General features: G+C 42.1%; 1 protein-coding gene across 1 annotated transcript in view; it reads left to right on the forward strand.

Moving 5' to 3' along the window:
* Positions 1-24,066, forward strand: part of PAPPA2 (pappalysin 2) — a gene marked incomplete at both ends in the record, with an annotated part of 219,983 nt that overhangs the window by 179,317 nt on the left and 16,600 nt on the right. Inside the window, 3 exons of the mRNA XM_081113216.1 lie at positions 617-752; positions 2,399-2,508; positions 9,188-9,259. Coding sequence (XP_080969342.1) covers positions 617-752; positions 2,399-2,508; positions 9,188-9,259 — 318 coding nt within the window. The remainder of the gene's footprint in view (positions 1-616; positions 753-2,398; positions 2,509-9,187; positions 9,260-24,066) is intronic.

Raw genomic sequence — 24,066 nt, forward strand, 5'->3', positions numbered from 1 at the left:
CTTGGGTTTCATGAATTAGTGCTATTCTGTATGTTCTTTGCATTTAGGATACTTTGTGTTGCTGGAGGTGTGAAGCCAAGAGTCACACAAACCAGCACACATGTGGAGAAAGGCAACAGAAATTTGATGAGATCCAAAGTAACTCTGTTGTATCCATTCAAGCAAAAAGGGAAAAAGTACCTTCAGAATTTTGTGAATTAGTTTCACTAGGTCAAATTCATCTTGAAAAAAGTCTAACATTTGCCACAAACAATATTTGTGTGACAGTATGGATGAATCAAAGAAAACTAGCACCAGGGAAAAAAAATTTCCAAAAATATCTCAGAATCCGTAGGCTATAGTGGATAGCTCATCCTATGTTTATAGCCAAAGGAAAACACATCATAAATAAATTTCATTAATGACAAAATTCTTCATGGTTCCTTCACATGAAAACATTAAAAAAATTGTCATGACATTTTTTGGTTAGTAACAACATGATTTATTATTTCAAGAGTATTTTTTATTCTAAGTTCTAGAAGTTGGAGAACACTATCATTTGATTACACCCCCTCTCCCCACTCTAAATGCAGTTAACAAAGCAATAATGAAATATTCTTTACTTTCGATCATCTAGCTTTCCATCCTCTGCACGAAGGAAGGACTGTGGACTGAGGAGTTCAAGTTGTGTGAGAAGCTGCAAGGGGAATGTCCACCACCACCCTCGGAGCTGAATTTTGTGGAATACAAGTGCGAACAGGGCTATGGGATTGGTAAGTTCAGGAAGAGATGACGATTCTGTTTCCAAATTACCTTTTTATTAGGCCTGGCTGGATCTTGAATAGATCCACTGTTCTCCTTGAGGAGTGGATGGATATGCAGTTGACTCTGAGCTGTTTCAGTAAAATAGAAATCTATAACAAATTCATTCCTTTTACTCCTCCACATGTGTATAATATTGGTGCAGCTGCTGAGCTATTTGCATAGTGTCTGGTCATGTTACCTACTTCACTGCAGGCTGAAAGTGGATGAGTTTGGGGAGGAGTTGCAATTCCAAGAGGAGAGGTGGGAAGGTGGAGCCACACACCCAGCAAGTGCTGGGCTCCTCTGCAGTGTGGCTGCAGCAGAGAACTCCTGAAAGGGACGATTTGAGATTGCATTTGCTTGTGTGGCTCTTCAGCCATTCTTTCTCTGCAGAGGACCAGGCTCCAGAGCCTCTGGGCAATTTCTTAATCAAGTAATTGCAATTAAAGGTCTCTGTGGCCAGAACTGGTTTATAGTGATGTGGACTCAACTTGGCCCTGGCTAGACCAAATCATCATGGGAAAGAGATGCTGTTGGTGGAAAACCTTGTGAGATTAATGCTAACTCTACAAGCATGCAGTGGTTTTATAAGCCATTCTAACTTGTGTAATGCCAGTGGATATAATTGGAGTTCATGAGAAAGCTCATTAGTTTCTGAGACGGTTCTTTACCCTCTTCAAATTGCCCTTTTCACTGAGATATCTTGAGGTCAGGCAGTGGGGAGCTTGGACTGTGCTCAAGTGGTGTTTCATGAACAAATTCTCATCTCTCCACCCTCCGATTTCTACATTAATATGTAATATATTCACATATATAGAGTCCTTCAGAGTCATGTGGCTCTTTGAGTTACACAAGTTAGCAAAAAACAACAACACATCAAAACAGAGATAGTGAGAGCTGAAAAGAAACTTGGAGATCGTCAAATCTATAGATGAGGAAATAGAAAACCTGGAGTGTACCTTCTTTGAATAGAATTTTGGAAGACACTTGGACACCATCTACAAAAGAGTGGAGTCCAAGATTTTGCTTTAAGAGGCAAACATGTGACCAAAATCTCTGCTTTTGATTTCCCATCGTTTCTTCTTTTAATCACATCATTTTCTTGCAAGGCTGCCAACATAACGATCATCAGTGTAGAAATTATTAATCTGCCTTCAAAATTTATGGGTCAGCTAGTAAAGTCCTTAGGTAGTAGATGCTTTGGATCCTATAGGCAGAAATAATATTAAATGTACTTAAAATGCATCAACCAATCAGGAGAGACCTTGGCTAGCCAGAGTCCTGGAGTGGGGTCCTGAATGTCTGCTGGACCAGGACTTAACCTTTTAACTGCTGGCTCATGCAGAGATTCCGAGATTCCAAAGGAGTTCAGAAAGAGGAATGGGCACCTGGGGCACAGGGCATGAACTTGGGGGCAGAGGCCCTTCACTAATTGTGTATAAAGTATCTTCACAGGTGCATAGAAGAGGAATATCAGCCCTGTCCTTACCCATGATAATGATGACCCTCAGCATAGAGCGCAGTTGCTGAGGAAAAAGCAAAACTGTTGATTCCAAATGAAAAAGACTGAGATCTGGGAAGTTCATGTGTGTGCTGTAAATTTCTGTTCCCTCAGGTGCAGCGTGCACCCCATCATGTGTAGTGCCCCCTAGGGACCCGGTGATTCTGCCTGAGAACATCACTGCAGACACTCTGGAGCACTGGATGGAGCCTGTCAAAGTCCAGGTGAGCAAAGGGACACTTTCACATATCAGGGACAGAGCAGTTCCCAACAGACAACATATTCCCTGGAATAATTTCAGAGGCTTTCAAAGCATCCTTAAGGGGAACTACATGGGTCATTTCCTAAAGAGAAGAATTGCAAATCAAGAAGGAAAAAGAGGAAAAGCTTGAGGAAAAAGATGGCCCACATCCAAAGGAACATTTCAAAGATAATATAGAAGGAAGACTCTGAGACATAAAGAACAAATAATACAGGAAGGGAATTAAGATGAAAAATTTACTTCCATCTTTAGCCTTGCCAACAGAAGAGAGTAAAGAAGGAAACATGCTGTTATTTTTTAAATGTTTCAGACTATGAGAAGCAAGAGGTAAGGGTTGAAATTGTCAAGTGGACTTTCAGGGCCTTTGTTGTGAAGGCGTCTTCCTCCCTCACCTATTACACACAGACATCTAGGCCTTTCTGTGGTGATGGCACCAGCAGAGAAATATCCCGATAGAGAGGACGCTAAACAAAAGGGCTCTCGGCAGTCCAATAAATGCCTGCCCATCAAGGTGACTGAGCAGTGGAATCTGGTAGTTGGGACAGGCAGGAGACAGCCAAATGTCCAGGCAGTACCATTGCTCACACCCAGACACAAGGGCCTCTTCTGACTGCCCTCCTGCAGCACCCAGAGGCCTGAGGTCCAGGGAGCCTGACTATGGAGTTGTTCCTTAGACTGTTGCTGGGAGCACTTGGTACTTTCCTCATCTTTGTTTTTCCTCTTAATTTGTCTCTTTCCTTTTCTCTTATCTGTAATTCTAACACCAGAACCATAAGATTCTTAAGGGTAGGAATGATGCCTTACTCTTATTCCCAGATGTCCTCAATGCATGACTCATTTCATCCCCTGCTCAGAACAAGGTTGCCAGATAAAACGAAGGAACCCAGAGAAGAGTGGCCCCCACCTCCAGAGAGCCATCTCTCAAGGCAAACCTGATTTTTCCACAAAGCCTGTGCAAGGTTGAATTTTTATGATTAACCATTGTGACGAGAGAATGTTGTATGATATCTCATGGCTTTTCTATTTAAGATAGGAAATTAAGGTTTTGACTTCCGCAGTGAAGAAGTGGTCCTTGAGGAAGCTGATTTCATGGAGAGATTACTTTCTATGTATAATGTGGCAACTGTTTAGGTATAAATGAGTTTTTCTAAATTGTATTTGAAAGTGTTTCTTTCTGAAGTACAAGAGCATCCATCATAACATCCTATTTCCCATAGTAGTTTGCTTCATAAATCCATTTTTTATAGACAATGCTTTTCTTTTTTTTAGTATATTATAATTATGAAATCCAAATTAATGTAGTGAGGTCCAAATTAATGAGATTTTCCTGTGGCTGCAACATGTTAGGTTTGCGAATTCTCAACACTGCATGAAATCCCTTTCTTAACCTCCCCAGTTTTTCAACAGAATTGCTCAGTCAAAACAAATCTTATGATTTCTGGCTCTGTTTTTCAAAATTGGTCCCCAAAATATTAATAATTACTAAAATAAAAACAAAATGTTTTAAGAGGAAGAGAAAAGCAGGAAGAAAAAGAAAAGATCGTTTCCTCCAGGAGCCATAATTTCAAACAGAATGGTGTCACCCACCCTTCTGCCTCCTCATGGCCTAATCCTGGCCACCACCCTCCAAAGTGTCCTCTTGAAGGGTACAGCTTTGTCTAACAGCTCCAGTCATATTTGCCCCACATCAGTGGGAAAACAAATGGCCCAGTCCCATGAGCCCTGGAAAGGTCATCTTTTTCATCAGTTTTAAGCATGGAATTGCTCACTCTTTTTGAATACGTCTCTAGGCATTGAGTCCCTCATTGTTAGAGAAGACTAGTCAAGAGGGTCTTGGAGGGCAAAGGACGAGGAACTGGAAAGTAGATGTCAGGGTAATGTACTATGGCCCAAATAAATATGCAGAATAATGCTACATTTAGGTTGCTACATCTATAGAAATAAGGAAATTGCCATAAACATGGGCAGCAGCAGAGCTCTGTGGTCTGATATGATGAGCCAAACAACTCGTGGAATAAAAAAACACAATTGAGTAATTTTTTTGTTAGATCTTAATGTTGGCTAACCATCAGTCTTGTGACCTTTAGGCAATTAACTAGGCAACAGCCTTCATACAGCTTTAGACCATCCCAATAGCCCTTAAATGGTTTTCTCTCTCTTTCTCTCTTCTTCCTTCCTCCCTTATACTATTCTTCCTTCTTCCTTTTTTTCTTACTTTAAAAAATTTTTTTAAATAGCCCAACCAACTTTAATGGCTCAAATATTTAAATTGATTTTCTCTGAACCTCTTTCTATTTGAAAGTTCAAAACAAATTCTTGGCTCTTCTTCTTGCACAATGAATTCATCTGAGCAATGACTTGCCAATAGTATCATAGCAATCATTGTAACTACATACAAACATATAGCAATAATAATTAAAAAATTCAAAATAGTTTTACCCAATAAGGAGTAAGGAAGGAGAATGATAATGGAGGCACACATATAGGGGGCATTAATTAAATCTTTAGTGACTTATTATACTGGGGAAGCAGATATAGCAAAATGTTAAGGTTTGATAAGTTGCACAGAGCATATAAAGTTATTTTCTCAATTATTTTCTGTAGCCATTCAAATGTAATCATATATGATTATAATTTGCCAAAAATGTTCCAGAAAATAAGAAAGTCATATTGAGCTGTTAAAAAATAAACCAAAGCATTTAAGATTTTGAGCTTACTTGAGCAAAAATCAATTCCAATGGAGTAGCTATAAGCACCCTGCCAGGGAAATACTTTATTACAGAGAAAAGGCAGAAGCAAAGCAAGGAAGTTATTGATTGATTGGCTGTAGCTTAAAGCCTTGTTGTATGATTGGCTGTCCTTATGTTTCAATTGAATGACCTTGAGGAATTCACAGGCTTAGATTTTGGTTGGCTTGCTATGTAAGCTGCCATGGCAGAAGAGTCCCCTTGTTTCATGAATTTAACACACTCACCAGGACTTTCTATGCCCCTTTCTTACTACTTTCTATTTCACTCCCCTCTTTCACCACAAAGTACCCATAAAATGTAGGTCCTGAAACGCATTTGAAATTTTCCTCCAATTTTGATCAATAACTAGTTCACTTAATGATATATGCATATCTTTACTTACAGGATGAGTGACATTCATTGGCCAGAAGACAAGGGAGAATCCTAGCAATACAACATCATATTTAGTGGTTGACAGTTACTTGTAAAACATCGTTTCTCTCTGTGTCACTGAGATAAGAAATATGAGTGGGAGATAGTTTTTGTTCTCAAGGACTTTGAAATCTAGGAAGGCATAGACACAGGGACCAGAAACTTACACATGTTTATAGAAATGAAGGAAGGCTGCCAGTCTGAATTAGTCTCAAGACTGAATTATAGATCATTAAAAAAAGGACATGGGTATTGTTAATTCCACAGCCATGAATTTATTCTGTGGATGATGTATCTGTACACGTGTGAAATGATTTATACATAAGCTTTGTCTTTTATAACAAAAGACTTTGTCTGTTAGAACAAAATACCCATCAATATAGATCTAGTTTAGTAATTAGGGTCCATCCCTGCAGTGGAGCACTGTGCGGTCAATAGGACACAGCAGACCAGGTACTATAAAATGCACAGAACAACCAGGAAACATTGTGAAGTGAAATAAAGTTAGGCAAGCAAACAACAATAGACCAAAGCACAGAAGAAAATTGCAGTATTCTATTATTTGTGTGAGGAAAGAAAGGATTTTATACATATACTAGATGCCCAGTGCACAAAAATTAGTACACTTGGGGGCAGGGGGTTGGGGGGTGCTCATCTTGGCCTGCGCCCTCTTGCAGTCCGGGAGCCCTCAGGGTATGTCTGGGAGCTCCCCAGGGGATCGGGCCTAAGCTGACAGTCAGACATCCCTCTGGCAGCCCATGAGCCCTTGGGGAATGTCCAACTAATGGCTTAGGCCCGCTCCCCACTGTTAGTCAGACATCCTTAGCACTGCCGCAGAGGCAGGAGAGACTCCCGCCACCATCACTGTGCTTGCCAGCCATGAGCCGGCTTCTGGCTGAGCGGCACTCCTTTTGTGGAAGCACACTGACCACCAGAGGGCAGCTCCTGAGTTGAGCATCTGCCCCTGGTGGTCAGTGCGTGTCATAGTGACCTGTCGTTCTGGTTGTTCTGCCATTAGGGTCAATTTGCATATTACCCTTTTATTATATAGGATGTATGTATATGTGTAGACTATCTCTATAATGATACAGAAGACAACTAAAAGTAGAAGGGAGGAAATGGGTTGTGGGATCAGAAGCAGGGTAGAGGTTATGTACCCTTTTATGCCTTTTATATTTTACAAATATTACATATCATGAAATAAAGTTACATAATATAAAGATATAAAAAATAAATTGGAAATAATAGCAGAAAAGAACCTTGGAGAGAAAGAATAGAAAGAAAAGACAGACTCTTTTCCTCTCTTTTGTTTTTCCTTTGCAATATATTTTGAGAATTTCTAAAGTTTTAAATAAACCCAACACTCCTACATTTGTAAAAGGGATAGACCCGGTAGAATGTTTAGAGGATAGAAGAGAAGCTGACACACAAAGTTCAGCGTGTTCTAGAGCGTCTGGCAATGGTCATCATGAGATAGTTTCAAGGCCAAGTATTCCTTTATTGGAGGGTTTGACATTCTTCCACAACCTCCCCACCAGACATTGAGCACTCTGAGAGCATCCCTGGCTCCTACTGAGATGCATACCTGTGATCTGAACTGAATGCTGACTGATTAGGGTGGGAATGAGGGTCCTTAGTGGATACAGTGCTAAGAGAAGGAATCCAGTGGCCTGCATTCACATTTCAAGGGTACTAGTTATTGTACATTTTTATTACCATTACCTGGTGATAGAGTTCCACTGGTGCCTGCTTCAGAACATAAATGAGAATCATTTCCAGGTAGCAGAGCTTATAAGTAAATAGTCTGCTTAAATGGCTTTAAGTGCAGGAGAACAGCTCACTTTCTCAGGAGGCTGAACCCCCTCTCGGGGTTACCTTGTATATCTGTAGTCCTGAATAGATTTAATAATCCCCTTATTAAAGTACAATGATAACTTATGCCAAAGCACCTTCTACAATAGTACGATATGGAATTTTGAATATCAAAATTTGTTAGGATTCTTAGTGTTTATTTCCCTTTAGGGAAGCTGTGAAGGAGGAGTTTTAGTTTACAGTCATGTAGTTCCAGGAGAATATTGCAGATTCCTATTCTCATAGCTGACCATGAGGTATATATTCATATATACCCATATTAATGTATGCAATTGTCTCCAATCTGATTACTGTAGTCTTACCATTGTAGGGTCTATAATTTCCAATTAATAGAGGTGATATCTTGTGTAAAGCCTGTATCTCCCCATGTGTTATTTTTCTTACCATTGAACTGAATTCCTATTGTACCAAATAAAAATGTGAGTATGAAAGTCTGCACATGGGTGGGTGGGTTGCAGGCTATTGAGAGAATCCCTCTGTCTCCTTGAAAACTTCCTATGGGACCTCCTCTTTTCCTGAAGTGGGTCTTTGGAAATTTTAAAATACAAAAATTAAAAGGAAGAAGCTCAATGAAAATGAGTTGCCATTTAATGAAGAGTAGATGACTGTTTGTTTAAATGTGCATCTGGAAGTGGCTGTTGGGAATGAGAAAGTAGCTTGTGTCCTAACCTGAGTGTCTTTTCACACTCACCAGCTTAACATCGGTGCCCTTTTGAGTCCCAGTGGTTTCACAATAACCTTATTTGGTCAGGGCACAGACCCTCTTTTTCCCTACAAGGAAGAGAAAGTAGTGCTCACAGAGTTTCAGAGTGCACTTGGCCTCTAAGGCTTGCCTGGCGCTCACATCTTAGGATCTGGCATTTCTGAGATCCCTTTCTGGTTCAGGACTCTTCTTGTGAGGCTGTATTTCTCAGCCTTTAAAAACCCACACTGCTTCCTGATCACAGCCATCTCACCATTTCTTGTGACGTTATTTAAAATGGCAAAACAAATGAAACCAATATTATGCCTAAGACCACTTTATACTCATTACTAGAGGCCCAGTGCACAGATTCGTGCACCAGTGGGGTCCCTTGGCCTGGCCTGTGGGGATCGGGCCAAAACCAGCTCTCTGACATCCCCCAAGGGATCCCGGATTGCAAGATGATGGTTCTCGGGTGACGCACCCCAGAATCGGGCTCCCTCCTCTCTGGTTCCAGGTGCCAAGTGGCCACAGCTCGGCAGCTCCTGTGTTGAGTGCTCGCTGGTGGTCAGTGGACATCATAGCTACTGGCCGGTCGTTTAGGCTTTTATGTATATAGATAATATTGATGATGCTTTGTTAAACCACACCTATACCACTGCTCTGGAAAATTCGATGTCTTGGGGAGGGAGAAGGAGGAGGAAGAGGATGAAAAGTCCCTTCCACTGAGAGTTTGTGCCGTGGCACCATCAGCAGGACTAGCAGCTCCACTGCAAAGTCCTGTCAGCCTTGACCTGCTTGGTGAGCCCAAGTCGGTGTCTCACTCCTCAGGCAATGGGGTTGGGTTGGTGGGGTAAGCGCAGGACATGCCCCTTCTCTCACTGACCAGGTGTCTTGGTGTTTGTACTTTCTGTCTCCTCCTTCAGAGCATCGTGTGCACTGGGCGGCGTCAATGGCACCCAGACCCCGTCCTGATCCACTGCATCCAGTCCTGTGAGGTAAGTCACCACCCCCTCCCCCAACCTGGACCACACTTCTCTGCTTAACTCCAGGCCTTGAGCCTTTCTAATGCAAGGTCCTCCCTTTCTCCACTTCTGTGCTTTTTGTTTAATTTCTATAATCCCACAACTTCAGATATTAGGATTTCTGATTTTGGCTTTTCTTTAAGCAAAATTCCAGGGTTTCATTTGAAATGACTCAATAAAAGTAAGTTAAAAGCAAATCAGAATTATTTATGGTTTTGGGATTCTCTAACAGGGCCTGTTTGAGTTTAATTAGGTCAGGGTTTTGCAGACCGATGGCCCACAGACAGGTTTATTTGGCCAACACAGTGTCTGAAAACAATCTTGTTTTGATTGCTAATATTTTAAAAATTGGGATTTTTCACATAAAATTCATGTGTGTATATAAAACATTTCACACACACAGGCACACATACTCCAAGTAAAAATAAATATAAAACACTTTGTGCAAAGATTTTTCTCTTGAAAAACAAGACTATCTGGCAACAATTAGCTGAATCTGCGTAGCAGCTACAACCCCAGAAGGGCAGCTGTTCTTCAGGTCAACATGCTCCTCCCCTCTGCCTGTGGCTTCCTACCTTATTTTCACCCACTGCAGGGGTCTGGCAAGTATCTATGTTCCCCACCTCTGAGGCAGACCTGCAATTTGCTGTGGAGTACGCCAAATTAGACCTTTACCACCTTGAGGATTCCTGTCTACTTGCTCACATAGGGGATTCCCTACCTTGGGGCACCTAGGGCGCTGTGAATTCCTTAGCCAGATTGACAGGAGTGAAGGCAAGGAAGAGTCATGAGTGAGGTAGTGCTGATGGGGGATGACCCAGAAAGCACATGCAAACACCATTTAAGCTTTCTCACCCTGGGAATAGCCAGTGACAAATACAAATCCTCTAGTCTCAGTCACACCAGGTTTTGACCTCCCAATCTCTCACTGGAACTAATTAAGCCACTTAGCAGCAATACTTGGGTCACTTTGGCTGCTGTGTGCTAGAGAGAGCTGTTTAACGGCCATTGATTTCCAATACCCGCCCCCCCCTCCCCGCCCCCGCAACCCACATGTATGTTAGTTCCCCTCCTCCCCCATTCTTCTTTATCTCTGTTTATATTGATCCATTTCTGGGAAACTGGAGTCTACATGAGGCCAAGGAAGGGGAAAGGGTGGGGTTTGAGACAAAGGGAAAGGACACCAATAAAATAGCGTTCTGAGAGGGCATCAGGAAAAAGTTGAACATGGAGTACACTTTGTGATGGCGCAGCCAACAAAACAGCTCATCTTCTGCCATCATTAGAAAAACAGATGACAGTGGGGTGGGGAGGAGAGGAGTGACTCATACACTGGGCAGGGGGTAAGGATAGGGAAGAGGAGGCCAGAGAACAGGGAGATAAACAGACAGAGGACTTAAGACTGGGAAGAGATCAAAGGATCTGAGAATTCCCTTCTGCTGCTTCATTGTGTGATCACAAGAGGGCGGGTGGCTGGCAGGCCTTGGAGCTGGCCTCAGTGTTTCCCAGAAGGTTAAACACGGAGCTTCCATGTTCCTCCTCCCCTCCTCGCTGCACCCCAGCACATCCTCTGGATCCCTATTCCAGAGCTCCCTAGGCTTCTCCAAGTCCTGTGGTTGCTGGGACAAGGAATGTTACCTTGCTCAGCAGAGCCTTGGCCACCCAACTGCTGTTGGTCCTCCCACTTGAGTGGTTCTCCAAGTGTGGTCCCTGGACCAGCGCAATGGCACCACCATGGAACCTGTCAGAAATGCACACCACCCAGGCCCCGTCTTAGACCCTGGGCGGGACCCAGGACTCTGTGTTTCAGCAAGGCCCCCAGGGGATCCTGGAGATTGATCAAGTTTGAGAACCACAACTTTAGTCACTGTGGGAGCACATGAGAAGGTTCCTAGCCTGTGGAGTCCCTAAGGTGAATTTTCCTTTGTCCAGGAATACTTCTAGCCAACATTATTTACATTCTGATTGTTCTACAAAATCAGATTGAAAAGAACAAGATTCTGCTTCTGGTCTCCCAGCAAAGGCTAAGAGGAAGAAAAAATCTTAAAGGACTGGAAAAAAGCAGGAAGAAAAAGGAGAATCACTAATCATAGGAAAGGAAAATGGGTAGGGAAAGAGAAACAACTCAGAGGAAATACGTAAGAAGAAACGCAGAGAGGGAGAGCAAAAATGGGAAAGAAAGAACGAGAGAGGCAGAAACTGGCATGTTCTAGGGGCATCTTGGAAAACACTTAATTCTTTACTGGAAAAAGTCAGCTAAATATATTAGGGGAAACCTAAGAGTGTCAAAGACAGATGGCGGGAAAACAGACCCAGAGGCGAGATAAACCGAAGAGGGCTAGGACGAAGAGAGTAAATTTTATAAAGTGCAGCACAGAATTATGAGCTCAAATTAGACACCTTGTTCCCTGGTCTAAAAAGGCTTTCTGTTTTTTGCTTTCCAGTACTGAATATAATTCTAAGATGTGCCTTTTAGACGCTCCGCCCTATAAGATAGTGGAGACCCTCCTTTATTTCTCTCAATGAGCCCAAGCCAGTGAACACCTCACCTCACTACCCCAGCCCGCGTTTCACTTTGTGTCATTTTGGTGCCTCTGTGTGTGTCATAACCCCCTTGCCACAGAGACTTCACCTTCAGTTCTCCACGGTTCTATGCCTCTCACATTCTCTAGATGACAGCTCTACCTTTTTTTTCTAAAAAAACAACAAAACAAAATGTGTATAAATAATGCCATCTGCTCATAGTCATTTATGTTCCCATTGTCTCAGCAAGAACATGTGTGTATCCCTTGGTTGGGCATCGTCCCATGCACTAAAGGGTTGCTGGTTCAATACCCAGTCTGGGCACATGCCCGGGTTTTGGGCTGGATCCCAGTGCGGGGGCATGCAGGAGGCAGCCGATTGATGGTTTTCTCCCACATTCATGTTTCTCTTTCTCTCTCTCCCTCTAAATTCCTCTCTCTCTAATAAATGAATTTTTAAAAAATCTAAAAAATCAAACAAAACATGTGCTTACTAGATATCTGCAACCCAAACTTGTTTATACCTTAAATTACATTTTTCTTGTTGATTCTCGTATTTGTCCTCGTTGACCTGAACTCCTTATATTTTCCAGTTCTTTTTTGTAATTTGCAAATGGGCAAGGAATGATGACTTGGTTGATTAAAGGTTTTGGAGTTAAACAAATGTAGAGTCAAGCCCTGGGTCAGCCGAGTGGTTTGAGCCTTCGTGTCTTCATGGTTATTGGGAGGTGGGGGCAACAACACTATTTTAAGGAGTTGTGATGAGGGATTCTTATGATAATGTATATAAAGCATTTAAATCTCATGCCACATCTGCTCCATAATAGATGCTTATAAAGTGGTGGCATTCATCATGAACTGAATAAGTACAGCAGAAAGCAGGGGGTGGAGCTGCTGGTGTGGCCTCATGATTAGGTGCAAACTCAGAGGGTGTGACAGAGAAAGCGAGAGAGACCCATAATTCACAAATCACCTGGAGACACTGCCACATCCAGGCTGTCACTTGGTCAGCTGGCCACCAGATTGTTAGATGAGCAGCTCTACTCACCGCTAGCTGGGGCCTCAGTGTTTCTCATTTGGGCTGTTGCATTGGTTTCCTAATTGTTCTTTCCACTCCCAAACCTGTGCCCATTAAAATTACAGACCAGCATACAGAAGTCTGTGTAGAAAACAAATATTTATTCTGTCAAATGCTCGTACAAGAAAGTGTTATCCTCTCGTTTTCCCTCCCTCCCTTCTTTCCTTTCTTCATCCCTCCCTTCCTTCAGTTCTTCCTTCTTTCTTTCTTCTTCATAAGGTCACATTTTTTTTCCCAAAGTCCACCATCCTAGGTTCCATTTATACCAAGAGCATCTTGTTCTCCAGGGAATGCAGCTGAGAATAAAGACCACATATGCAGCCTCCTTTTGGATAGAAATGATTAATTTCCTTCCTGCGGGATGATTACATCGAGTGCCCATTGACCTACATTTTGGCTCTGCTTTTGCTGTGAGCATGTATTTCTTGCAAGTTCTTCCCAGGAGCCTGTAGTTTGGACTGCAGTTTCTGATTCTCCCATCAGCCCTTGGCTGGTTCTTATTTGTGCCCTTTCCTTTTCATAAATGAGAGTTGCGGAGGAGGACAGAGGTGGAATGATGTCAGAGGAATTAGGTTCAGATTCTGAATTTACACTTGTTAGCTATGTGTAGCCTCTGTCTGGCTTTCTCTCAGAACTCCAGTGAGAAGCAAGTGAAATAACTGATGTCAAGATATTACATAAATTGTCAAATAGTATAACATATTAGTAGTGATATTGCTTAAGGAATAATATGAATAACTGTGAGGGGACAGGATCTTATTGAAGCAACATATTAAGAATCAAGAAACAGTTTAGTTATACCCAGTTATGACTATTTATGGTTTACTGCAGGTAGATGTGGTTAGTTGATGTTCTTGAGGCCTCCAGTAAATCTTAAAAACCATTTTAAGGTGTTTTTTTTTGGGGGGGGGGCGGAGGGAAGGGAATTTCAAATAAGTCTCTTTGAGCATTAGCTGACATTTCTCCTATAAATTCTTATACATATCCTGGCGAATGCCTGTTATCTCACTTGTCACATTATTTCAACATTATCTGATAGATCTTTTCTTCCCACAGTCTGCAAACTCCTGGGTGGCAGGATACGTTTTGTTTCCTTCTTTACCCATTTGACAGACTCGGGCCTGATTCTTCAGTGGCACCTGCTTCCAGGCCCGTGAAAGAAGATAGACTTTGAGAGTCTTAAATTGGAAAACATTAGATCGATCTTCTGGGTAGTGTGAACAATAAAGATAGGAGGTAAAGGTAAGGAAGAAGTAGAAGAAATGAGAAGTAAAAACCTGCCCTGCATAGAATCTAAAGGCCTTGCCATAGACACAGTGAGGGTGGTGTAATTCAGCAGACAGAATGCTGTCCTGGTCTGGAGTCAGGCGTGCACCTGAGTTCCATTCCTTACTACATGTTTTCTTGGACAAGCTGGTTGACTTTTCTAAATTAGTTTCCCTAGATTTAAAATGTGATGGATAAAATGTATCTTTTAAATTTGTCAGACACCAGGTTCAGAAAACTGTGAAGACAGAGCATGAGGTTGTTATTTGGGGACAGTGGAGAGGCCACACCTCGATAAAGTATGGGTCATGCTAAATTTTCAGGGGGACCAGCAAACCTGCTCTTATTTCGGAGAATTTTGCCTTCTACCTAGATTTTGACCTTGATTATCCCTCTGTCCTTCTCTTAAGGGCCCCTGCTCTGCTTTGGGGCTTTCTTAGTTAGCCTTGATTTCTTATTTACTGATGGGTTGCATTTGGGAAAACTGTTGGCACTGGCCTAGCTTGGCATCAGTCCATTTGGGTTTTACTACTTCCGTCCTGGTAATAGCTGGCAAGAGAAACTCCGACTAAAATATATGAATCAGAGCCTGATAAAAAGTGTGCAAGTACCTAAGGTCTGAGTGTTCGGTAGACACTAATGGAATGTGTGACAAACTAATGAAATTCCATTTATCAGTAATTTTGAATAGTTTCCGCTATTCAAAGCAAAAGTAGTGCTTTTTTTCCATTATCCTAACAGATAGTGTGACAAGCAATACACAGATATGTGCATACACTGAGAGAGTGACGAGCCAAGCTGACCTGGAGGAGGATTTGATAAAAGTTTGCTTAATAAAACTTTCTTACAATTGAAATTCTTATAAGCCAGAAAAGACTGGATTGCTTTTAAATTATAGATAATTTAAAAAAAAATATGGCTGATCCTGAATAAACGGCAATATGGCTCTGTTCTAAAAACTCTAATAAGTGTAAGTGGGACCAGCAGAAACCCACATAGTTCCTTGACTTGTCAGTATTCTCACCATTGATCTGATCCTATTTTCTCATTAAATCTGACTTCCATAGCCATTAGAAAACACACAATTGATGGTAACAAAAATAACATCAAAAGGGATAATCAAAAGAACTGGAATTTTTAAACCTAAGAGGAGAAGGATAAAGATTAATGTAGTATTAATCTTTAGTAAATGTTTCATGTAGCAAATAGTTTAGAGAAGAGTTAACTGTCACCATCCCCTATTAAGAACAGAATAGAAAATAATGGGCTTAAAAAACTAAATGAACTGTTTCAAATAAATCTGTGTGAAGATATCCTGAAAGTGTTAGATTTTTACAGAGTTATAAAGGGACGTGTTTAAAGGCATATATTAGTCTTTGGCGCATTTTAAAGGAATATGTATTGTGATCTCTGACATGGCTAACCATTTTCTGTTGTTTGGTATGCTCTTTCCCTATATGTCTAGCATGCCATGGATTTAAATGCAAACATATTTGTGTTTTCTTAAAGCAACCAGTAGAACTATTTTTATGTAGCATTAGTATAAGAGTTACTACCTTGATAAACATTTGCATAGGAGGGAAATGTGGGTGGAAAGTCTAGGTGAGGAGGCCTTGGGGACAAATTTAGCTCAGGCAGAGCGGCCACATTTACTTAAATGCAGGTGGGCAGTTATAGTGTCGTTATGCATTAGTAGTTGATAACAGCAGTGCTTCCATCACTAATTCGTTCCGTCTGCTGTTGCCATTCCTTGGATTCTTTCTTCCCTGTTGTCTTGGACTTTTCCCTTTTGTTTTCTGTATTTCAGATGGTAACCCTGTTAGCTGTGTCTGGGACGTGTGCTGCTTCATTTTTGTTTTGTTAATATATTTTTTATTGATTTCAGAGAGAAAGGGAGAGGGAGAGATAGAAACACAATGATGAGAGAGAATCATTGATCTGTTGCCACCTGCACCCCCCACACTGGGATCCAGCCTGCAACCCAGGCATGTGCCCTGACAGGGGATTAAACTACGATCTCCTGGTTCATAGGTCGGCGCTCAGCCCCTGAGCCACACCAGTGGGGGTGGGATGTGTGCTTCTTGATCACTCACTGGTATTGCCTAGGTTCACTGCTCAACCTCAATGGGATGTGGGGAGCAGGAGGGGGGGGGTGCAATTGATGTGATGAAGTGGAGATGATGGAATGAAAATCCAGTGGTTATAGGACCTCTTTTTCTTGCCCAGAGTTTGAACCAAGAAAAAGTAGAGAGGAGATGGAGTCGGACTAAAGAGTTCCATTATTCTAGGTGATGTGTTCTATTCTGGGTGCAGAATGTCTCCATGCAGATCTCAATGAAACTGATCAAAGGTGAGGGGTGGCAGGAGGGGATACCTGAGCAATAGTGATACTTATGGGTCTGTGATGATGTGGGACCCTTCTGGAGGAAGGGCTTCATCTCTTGTTAAGATCTTAAGTCCTTGTTATTTTATGACAAGATGTGAGATGATAGATAGATAGATAAATAGATGATAGATAAAAGTGTTCTAGCTCATCATATCTGTGAAGCTCCATTGCAGGTGGCACAACCATACTAGCACAACCATAAATTTGAGGATTCTTTAATCTAAAAGGTGAAGTGAAAACATATGTGTGTCTGGGAGACTCCAATGTAGAAGTCCCATGTTCCCTGTGGCAGCTAAACCAGGCTCAGGCCCTCCTGTGGGAAAGCAGGAAAGGGCACCTTCTCCAGGGGAAATATGCTTCAAGGCCTCAGTGAGTCCGGCCCAGGAAGCTCTCTGAGGCTCAGGACTCCCATGTGAGGGCAGCAATACCCGAGCCTGCAGAGAACCAGGTGGGCGAGGCAGCTGGGGCCCCTGGCCAGAGTCTCAGGTCCCACCCAGGACTTTGGGGTCAGAAACTCTGGGGAGGGTGTCTGGCAGCCAGTGTACAAAAGTCCTCCAGGTGGTTCCGATGCTCCTTCAGGCTAGATACCTGCCACCCTAGAGTTTGAGGAAGATGGCCCAACAGTGATAGTTTTCAGGGACTTAAAGAACACATCAATACTAAGATCCCTCCTCTGATTCCAAACCTCTCCCTTTCTCTTCCCCTCAGCTGCTGAGGGAAACCTGTTCAGTCATTCTTTCCAGTCTGTTCTCATGGTTGCCTATAAGATTTACCTCTGTTACTGTGCTTTAGGAATGCCTTTGTATCATTAGTCACAGATTACTTCTAATAAATGCCCAGGACTTGAACTTCAAACTGTGACGAGATAGAATTGCTACTCATCTTTCAAAAAACATACATGTGAGTATGTCTTTATAAGTTCCTTATTAAAAGGAGAAAAACGATTCTGTTTAATGAGGTCTATAGACAGAAACCCCAATGTTCTATTACAAGTTGATTGGTTGGGCATGATGGGATTGTGAGGTTGTCTGACTTCTCTTGTTTTCCTTTATTTATATCTTGTCTTGTAAATAATAGCCAATAATCAAACTTCTCTTTGCCATATTTCAGCTGTTTACAAATCAGATATAACAATCATGTCTTCCCTGCCTCTCCGAGGAAGGGTCATATGGGCTTACTTTTCTCTTACTGTCTTGCCAAGTTCTTTAGTATCTGTGAGTGGAAAGGAGTAATTAAAAAGGGTTTAATCACAGTGGGAAGAGTAATGGCCTAGCAGCCACTAGTGGGGACAGCTATTCCACTTCTGGTCAGGGTAGTAGAGGTCCTTACAAATCTAAATCTAAATACGTGTTGGACGTGTTAAAATCCAGAGAAAATCTGAAAATGAGTTTAAGTTGGAGCTGTCTTTCAAGCCTACCAGCTGCCAAATTCCAGTCCCCTGGAGATCTGTTTGTGAACGTCGCTGCCAGTTCTGTGCAGTGCACACCAGACTGAAAATCTGGGCATGTGTGCAGGCTTGTCCAGGGTCCCATTCGGTGCAGGGCCGACTTCAGATCCTTCAGCTGGAATCTCTGAGAGCCCGGCTCCAAATGTTAATTAGGACAAGGTTTTCATTTTGAAAGCAAAAACCATTGTTTTCTTTCGCTGCTATTTTTCTTTTTTTTAATGAAACATTAAAAGCACAGCCGTGCAAATTGGAAAACCTCATCTAGATGAACAACATTTGTGAGAGTGTATGCTCATCTGAAACTCCCGTGGAGCCACACAGTGACATCCTGGTGGGCTTCCTTCCACAGTCTGCCTTCAGCTTCATTTGTCTTCTCAGCCTACTGGGTGGGCCACTTTCTCACTCTGTTAATTCTCTTTATGACATGGCTTGTCCCTTTCTCTCCTCCCACCCCACCCTTTTTCTGATTTACTCTGTGCTTTTCCTTATTTTTCTGTTGTTTTGATTTTTCATGTCTAGCCCAGGCTTGCAGACAATTTAAATGCTACTTGCTTGCAAAATTGACATCACAGAAATGCAACTTTCTTTGACCTGCCTGACCTTCTAGATGCTTCCCAATCATTATGCTGAGGCTATAAAATTAGCAACGAGCAGATATAATCAGGTTATATCTAGAAATAATTCCATCCCTTTCTTCTTTTCATGGGGACTTTGGTCCACTAATACTTCTAAAATGTGTTTTCGACGCAGTCTGAGCATGACGCAGGACATTCACTGAGACTGATCTTAAATTCCATGGGACATGGATTAGTCTGCCATTTACCATCATGGCCATTTGTATAACGCTTTTATTAAATAATCATATGGACAAGCACTTTCAAAAAGTTCATATAATTTGAATTGTTTCTAATTTATCCTACCGAAATAGATATTCCTTTAAGTGAAATTATTTTTTTAAATAATTGTTTGTTATAATGACTGAACACTAGCAAAGTATTCTATTAAGTCTCTTACAATTTATTTTTCAAAGTGTATAAAATATAGAGATTGGCAAAAGTAGGTTTACAGTTGTGAGTACATGAAACAATTTATTTTTGTGTTATTATTTGTTAATGTGTTATTTTCCATACAAACAATTATAAACCTACTTTGCCCACTCCTGTGTGTATGTATGTTTGTGTATCTATGTTTTGCCTCACCCACCAGAGAAGTAATGATAGAGAAAAGGGTAATACTCCCAAAAGATTACAGTTATTTACAAATCACAGTAAACAGCACGTGTAAGAAAGGGTACACATTTCAACCCCTGGCCAATGAATTTAAATCTCAGCTCCACTGATATTATTAGCTATGTTTTTGCATAATATTTTTAAACTTAATTTTAATTGTATAAAAGTAATACATGAACCCAGTTTTAAAAAATCAGGTAGCACCTGTAGGTTTATTTGCAAGACTAGCAGTGCCTGCCCTCTGCTTTCTAAGCTCAGTGCAAGGAGTGAGATGAGCAGTAACTTCGTGGAAAGCAGTGCTGCTGAAAGACTTTTGATAGAGGTGAGACTTGAATATAGTTATTGGCTGTGGGTAGTAATCTTGTTGAGAGACTGGAGACTCAAAGTAAAGGGAGTAGAAGAGGTTACAGATACTGTCGGCCCTGAGGCAGGTGGGAAGGCTAGAACGATGACTGGAGATAAGGTTTGTAGGGTAACAAGTGGAATTCAGTAGAATTTAAGGAATTCATGCGCAGTGGTTTCTCATTTCTCTGTGCCAACTTGTCCATCTCAGTTGCTCAGGACAACATCCTTGGTGTCATCTTCATTCCTCTCTTTCTTTTGCCCTCCACATTCAATTCATCAGCTAATCCCACTAGCTCGGTCTTTAAAAGATACCCACAATCCCACGACTTCACCACTTAACCTGTGTCACCTGCCACCTGGACTACTGCAACAGTGTTGTAGCTGGTCTCATGATACCCTGTCTGTTCTCACGGTCTACTCTCAACACCACAGCCAAGTGGGTCCCCTTAAAATGTAGCTTAAATCCAAGCATCCCTCTGCTAAAGTCCTTGGGTGATTTCTCATTTCACTCGAAGCAAAAGTGAAAGTCCTTCCAGTTGGCTTACCCCACCCTTCCAAAGTCCCTGTCTGACCTTTTGACCCACAATGACAGCTATCCTTCCTCATTCTCTACCTATCCCCCAATACACAGTGCTGCCTTATACAGCCTGTTTATGTTTCTATAGAACTGTTATTTTCTAATCACTAAGTAAGTACTTGTTAGAGTTAATGTCTATTTCCCCCACTGGACGGAACTTTATTTTAGTCACTGTTCTATCTCAAGTCCTTGGGACGATGGTATATTGACTACCACATGGGAAATGCTCAGTAAATACTTCTGAGTGGATGAATGAGGTATGATGGTCAGGGCAGCCCCACATTGCGGAGAGAACTGGCAGGAGGGTAACAGCCTGAAGAAGTAGCTTGATTACTGTGGGGGGAAAGAAACATTTTGCTAAATGAAGAATAAAAAGATTATCAATAGACCGTGAGTTCTGTGACACCGTTAGGAGTTTTTTCTACTGACTGCTCTTTTGTGTCATTGCTGTGGAGTTAAGTGCGCAGTCAGTGTGGCCAGGGCTGGGATTCCGGGCTGGGCAAGGTTGGGACTCCCTGGATCCCTTCAGCTCTTTGAAGCTCTGAGGATAGAAAGCTTGGCTCCATCTATTGCAGTGGTTCTCAATCTTCCTAATGCTGCGACCCTTTAATACAGTTCCTCATGTTGTGTTGACCCCCAACCATAAAATTATTTTCGTTGCTACTTCATAACTGTAATTTTGCTACTGTTATGAATCGTAATGTAAATATCTGATATGCAGGATGTACTTTCATTGTTACAAATTGAACATAATTAAAGCATAGTGATTAATCACAAAAACAATATGTAATTATATATGTGTTTTCCAATAGTCTTAGGTGAGCCCTGTGAAAGGGTCGTTTGACCCCCAAAGGGGTCGCGACCCACAGGTTGAGAACCGCTGATCTATTGCCTTCTCCCTGGTTTTGTGACCGTAGTCACAGTCACTAACTCCCATGGGAAAATGATATCTCCCTTGGTTGACTTTTAGGTTCTTTTGCTCTCAAATGTGAGTGTATCTGTGAAAGCATTTGTAGACACTGAAATGCTACACACATGCACGGGATTATCTTCATTATCATCATCCCTGTGTGAGAAGGCTTCTGAAGTGAGGCCAGCCTAAGGCGGGCGACACACCCTAAGTGTCCCCACTGGCATTCCCACCAAGGGAGTGGCCACGACCAGGGCACACAGCTGCCACAGGCCAGTGAGGGGCACAGGCTCCCCTCCCCTGTCCACCAGCCTGATTCCTTCCAGGCCTTGAGCTCCAAGCTGGTTTTCTGTGGCTCTTCTTGGAAAGGATCCGCCTTTCCAAGCATAGGCACCCAACTGGACATCAGACTCCTGTTTAAAGTGGCACCCAACAGCTCAGATCTGAGGTTTGCTGACAGTATCCCAGCTCCAGCCCTACATTTGGGGTGACCTTGCTTCACAAGCTCCCCCATAAGAGAGGATACCCACTGTCCATAGAGATACAAGCCCTCCACCTCATTTGTCCTCTGTTTCATTGAACAGAGTAATAAGAATAAGAGAGAAAATGGGCTTTTGAATGCTTAACCAAACTGAAAAATAAATAAATAAATAAATAAATCAAAACAGGCAAACAAAAGAAACCTTAGACTATGCACCTCTTTTGTGAACAGACTCATTGCCTCTTCCTTATCTCAGAAGCCCTGCCCAGGAATCCTAAGTAAGCCTTTTGTTTCCCCAGTGGATTCTCCAGAGCCTTTTCAGTCTTATACCTTGTTTTCCCTTCTATGTACGATCAGTAACGAGAACTTGGCAGGAGAAAGATTCAAATGGGTCAGGAGGCGCTTGTGGCTTTTCTCCGGCTTGTTTTCCATAGCCTCTGCAAGCCTGCGACATACCTCTCAAGACAAAGCTGGCGGCAGATCTAACCCCGGTGAGAGGCCGAGGCCCGAGCAGACTTCCTGCAGCACAGTGCCTGGGTTTCCTTCCACACACATGCACCCACACATGCACACACAGCCCGCACCCGGATCCTCATCGAGAACAGATGTTGCTGCCCCCTGTGCCAGCCACGTGTCCTTCATGGCATTTTCTTCTGCTAAGCTCCTGGCAACCATGTTTTTTTTTTCTTCTCCCCTCCCTCGGCCTCTTACCCTCCCCTTCCCTACCCCCTACACCCGCCGCATGTACAAATTTCCGCCTGATTCATGCTGGGCCAGCCTTAGATTTTTGTTGTTGTTATTGTTATTGCAAACATTAGATGCTTCCAAGCTGGAAAAAAATGAAAAGAAAAAAAGAAAAAGAAACCACAGCAACCCCCAAAGAAAACATGTTCTAACCCAGGAATGTACAATACTTCATGCATGGGAAGCATCTTCCCGCCTCTCCAAGCTTAGCTACAGAATCCAGGGCTCCAAATTCCAACACATGAAAAAACAAATCCATGCAGCTTTTTTTGGGGTCTGAGCCTCATAACATTTCTCAAGCAAAAGGCTTGCTGCTCCCCCCAATGGCTAGGGTTTGTAGACGCCCCATAGCCTTCTCTCCCAGCTTACACCATGGTTATTAAACCATGTCACTCCTTCAGGTCCATTTATTCTTTTCTTCACTTAAAGTAATATTTTCTAAATGCCTACTATGTGTCAAGATTACAAAAATGAGTAAGGAGTTCCCAGCACAGAGTATGCAATAGAGGTAAAAAGTTAAATTACTACCCAATGAATATTGCTACAAAGATATGACCTAAGTGGCATGAGAACATAGAGAATTCATCATATAACTTGCTTTACGCTCATGGAGAAGATTGTATAGAGGGGAACCATGTGAAGTGGACTTCGAAGAATGAAGAGGAGTATATGGAAAGGCAAAGATGTGATGTGGAGGGAAATGGCAAGGTGCAGTCATCAAGTTTTTCTGTAATAACACTGCCTAACAAGTGATCCCCAATTAGCGATATCTTTTAATAACCATTTATTCCTCATATGCATTTGCAGACTGACTAAAGTGGTTCTGCTGTAGATTGGGTTGAGATATGTTCCATGTGCCTGCAAAAGCACGCCAGTGCTTTCCAAACTTCTGGTCAAATATAGCAACTGTCACACATGCTCACAGTCCACTGGTCAAGGCAGACCACATGGCTAAGTCCAAAGTTTGTAGGAAGGGGAATCACGGTCTGCTGATAGTGAAGTAATGGCAAAGGAAGAGAGAGTAAAAGGAACTGTGGACATAAAATAATACCTGCCAGTTAGCCTTCTTAAGTCACAGACATCTGCTATATTTATATTCACTCCACTTCACCCTAAGTCACTCCAAAAGTCTTATCCAGGTGTCACATTAGCCTTGAAATCTGGAACACTGATTTACATCAGGTTGCAATGTAGCTTCTGTTAATCTGGAGTATTTACATAATCTGGTGTACTAAAGTTCCACGTTCTCAGCTTTGCTTATACCCAGTGGGCAATGTGGAGCCGAATAAGACAACTATAATAAATATTCCCTTTCAAGGAGAAAAATGAGAGGCACGTAACAGTCATTGGTCCACAACAATTCTGAAATCCCTCTGAGGAAATTTACAAAAAACGCTCCTCTATGAGTAGGTAGGGAGTGCTTCTCATTTAATAGTTTTGGATCAATCCCTGGGTATAGCTCCTAAATCCACTGTTCTTCATGGCTCTTGGTTCTGCTCTCTTGGAAGTTCTTTCTTTTCCATTATCCTCTTAAGGTCACAAAAAGAGCATCAGAGACAATCTCCCTCTGGGAAGCTAAGTAATTTTCTCAGCCTGCTTTCTCCTGGTAATAGAGGGGGCCAAAATTCTTCTTATAGGAAGTCCATTTTCATTCAAGCTGATGATAACTTTTGGCAGTTCAACTCTCACAGCTTTATGTATTTATGTATTTATTTATTTATTTAACTTAAGTCAAATCCATGTTACAAGGGCTGTCCTCACATGTCTTTTCAAGATGTTTCTCTCTCTCCCTCTC

The sequence above is a fragment of the Myotis nattereri genome, assembly GCF_964212035.1.
Source record: "Myotis nattereri genome assembly, chromosome: 18".
In the NCBI taxonomy this organism is placed as follows: domain Eukaryota; kingdom Metazoa; phylum Chordata; class Mammalia; order Chiroptera; family Vespertilionidae; genus Myotis; species Myotis nattereri.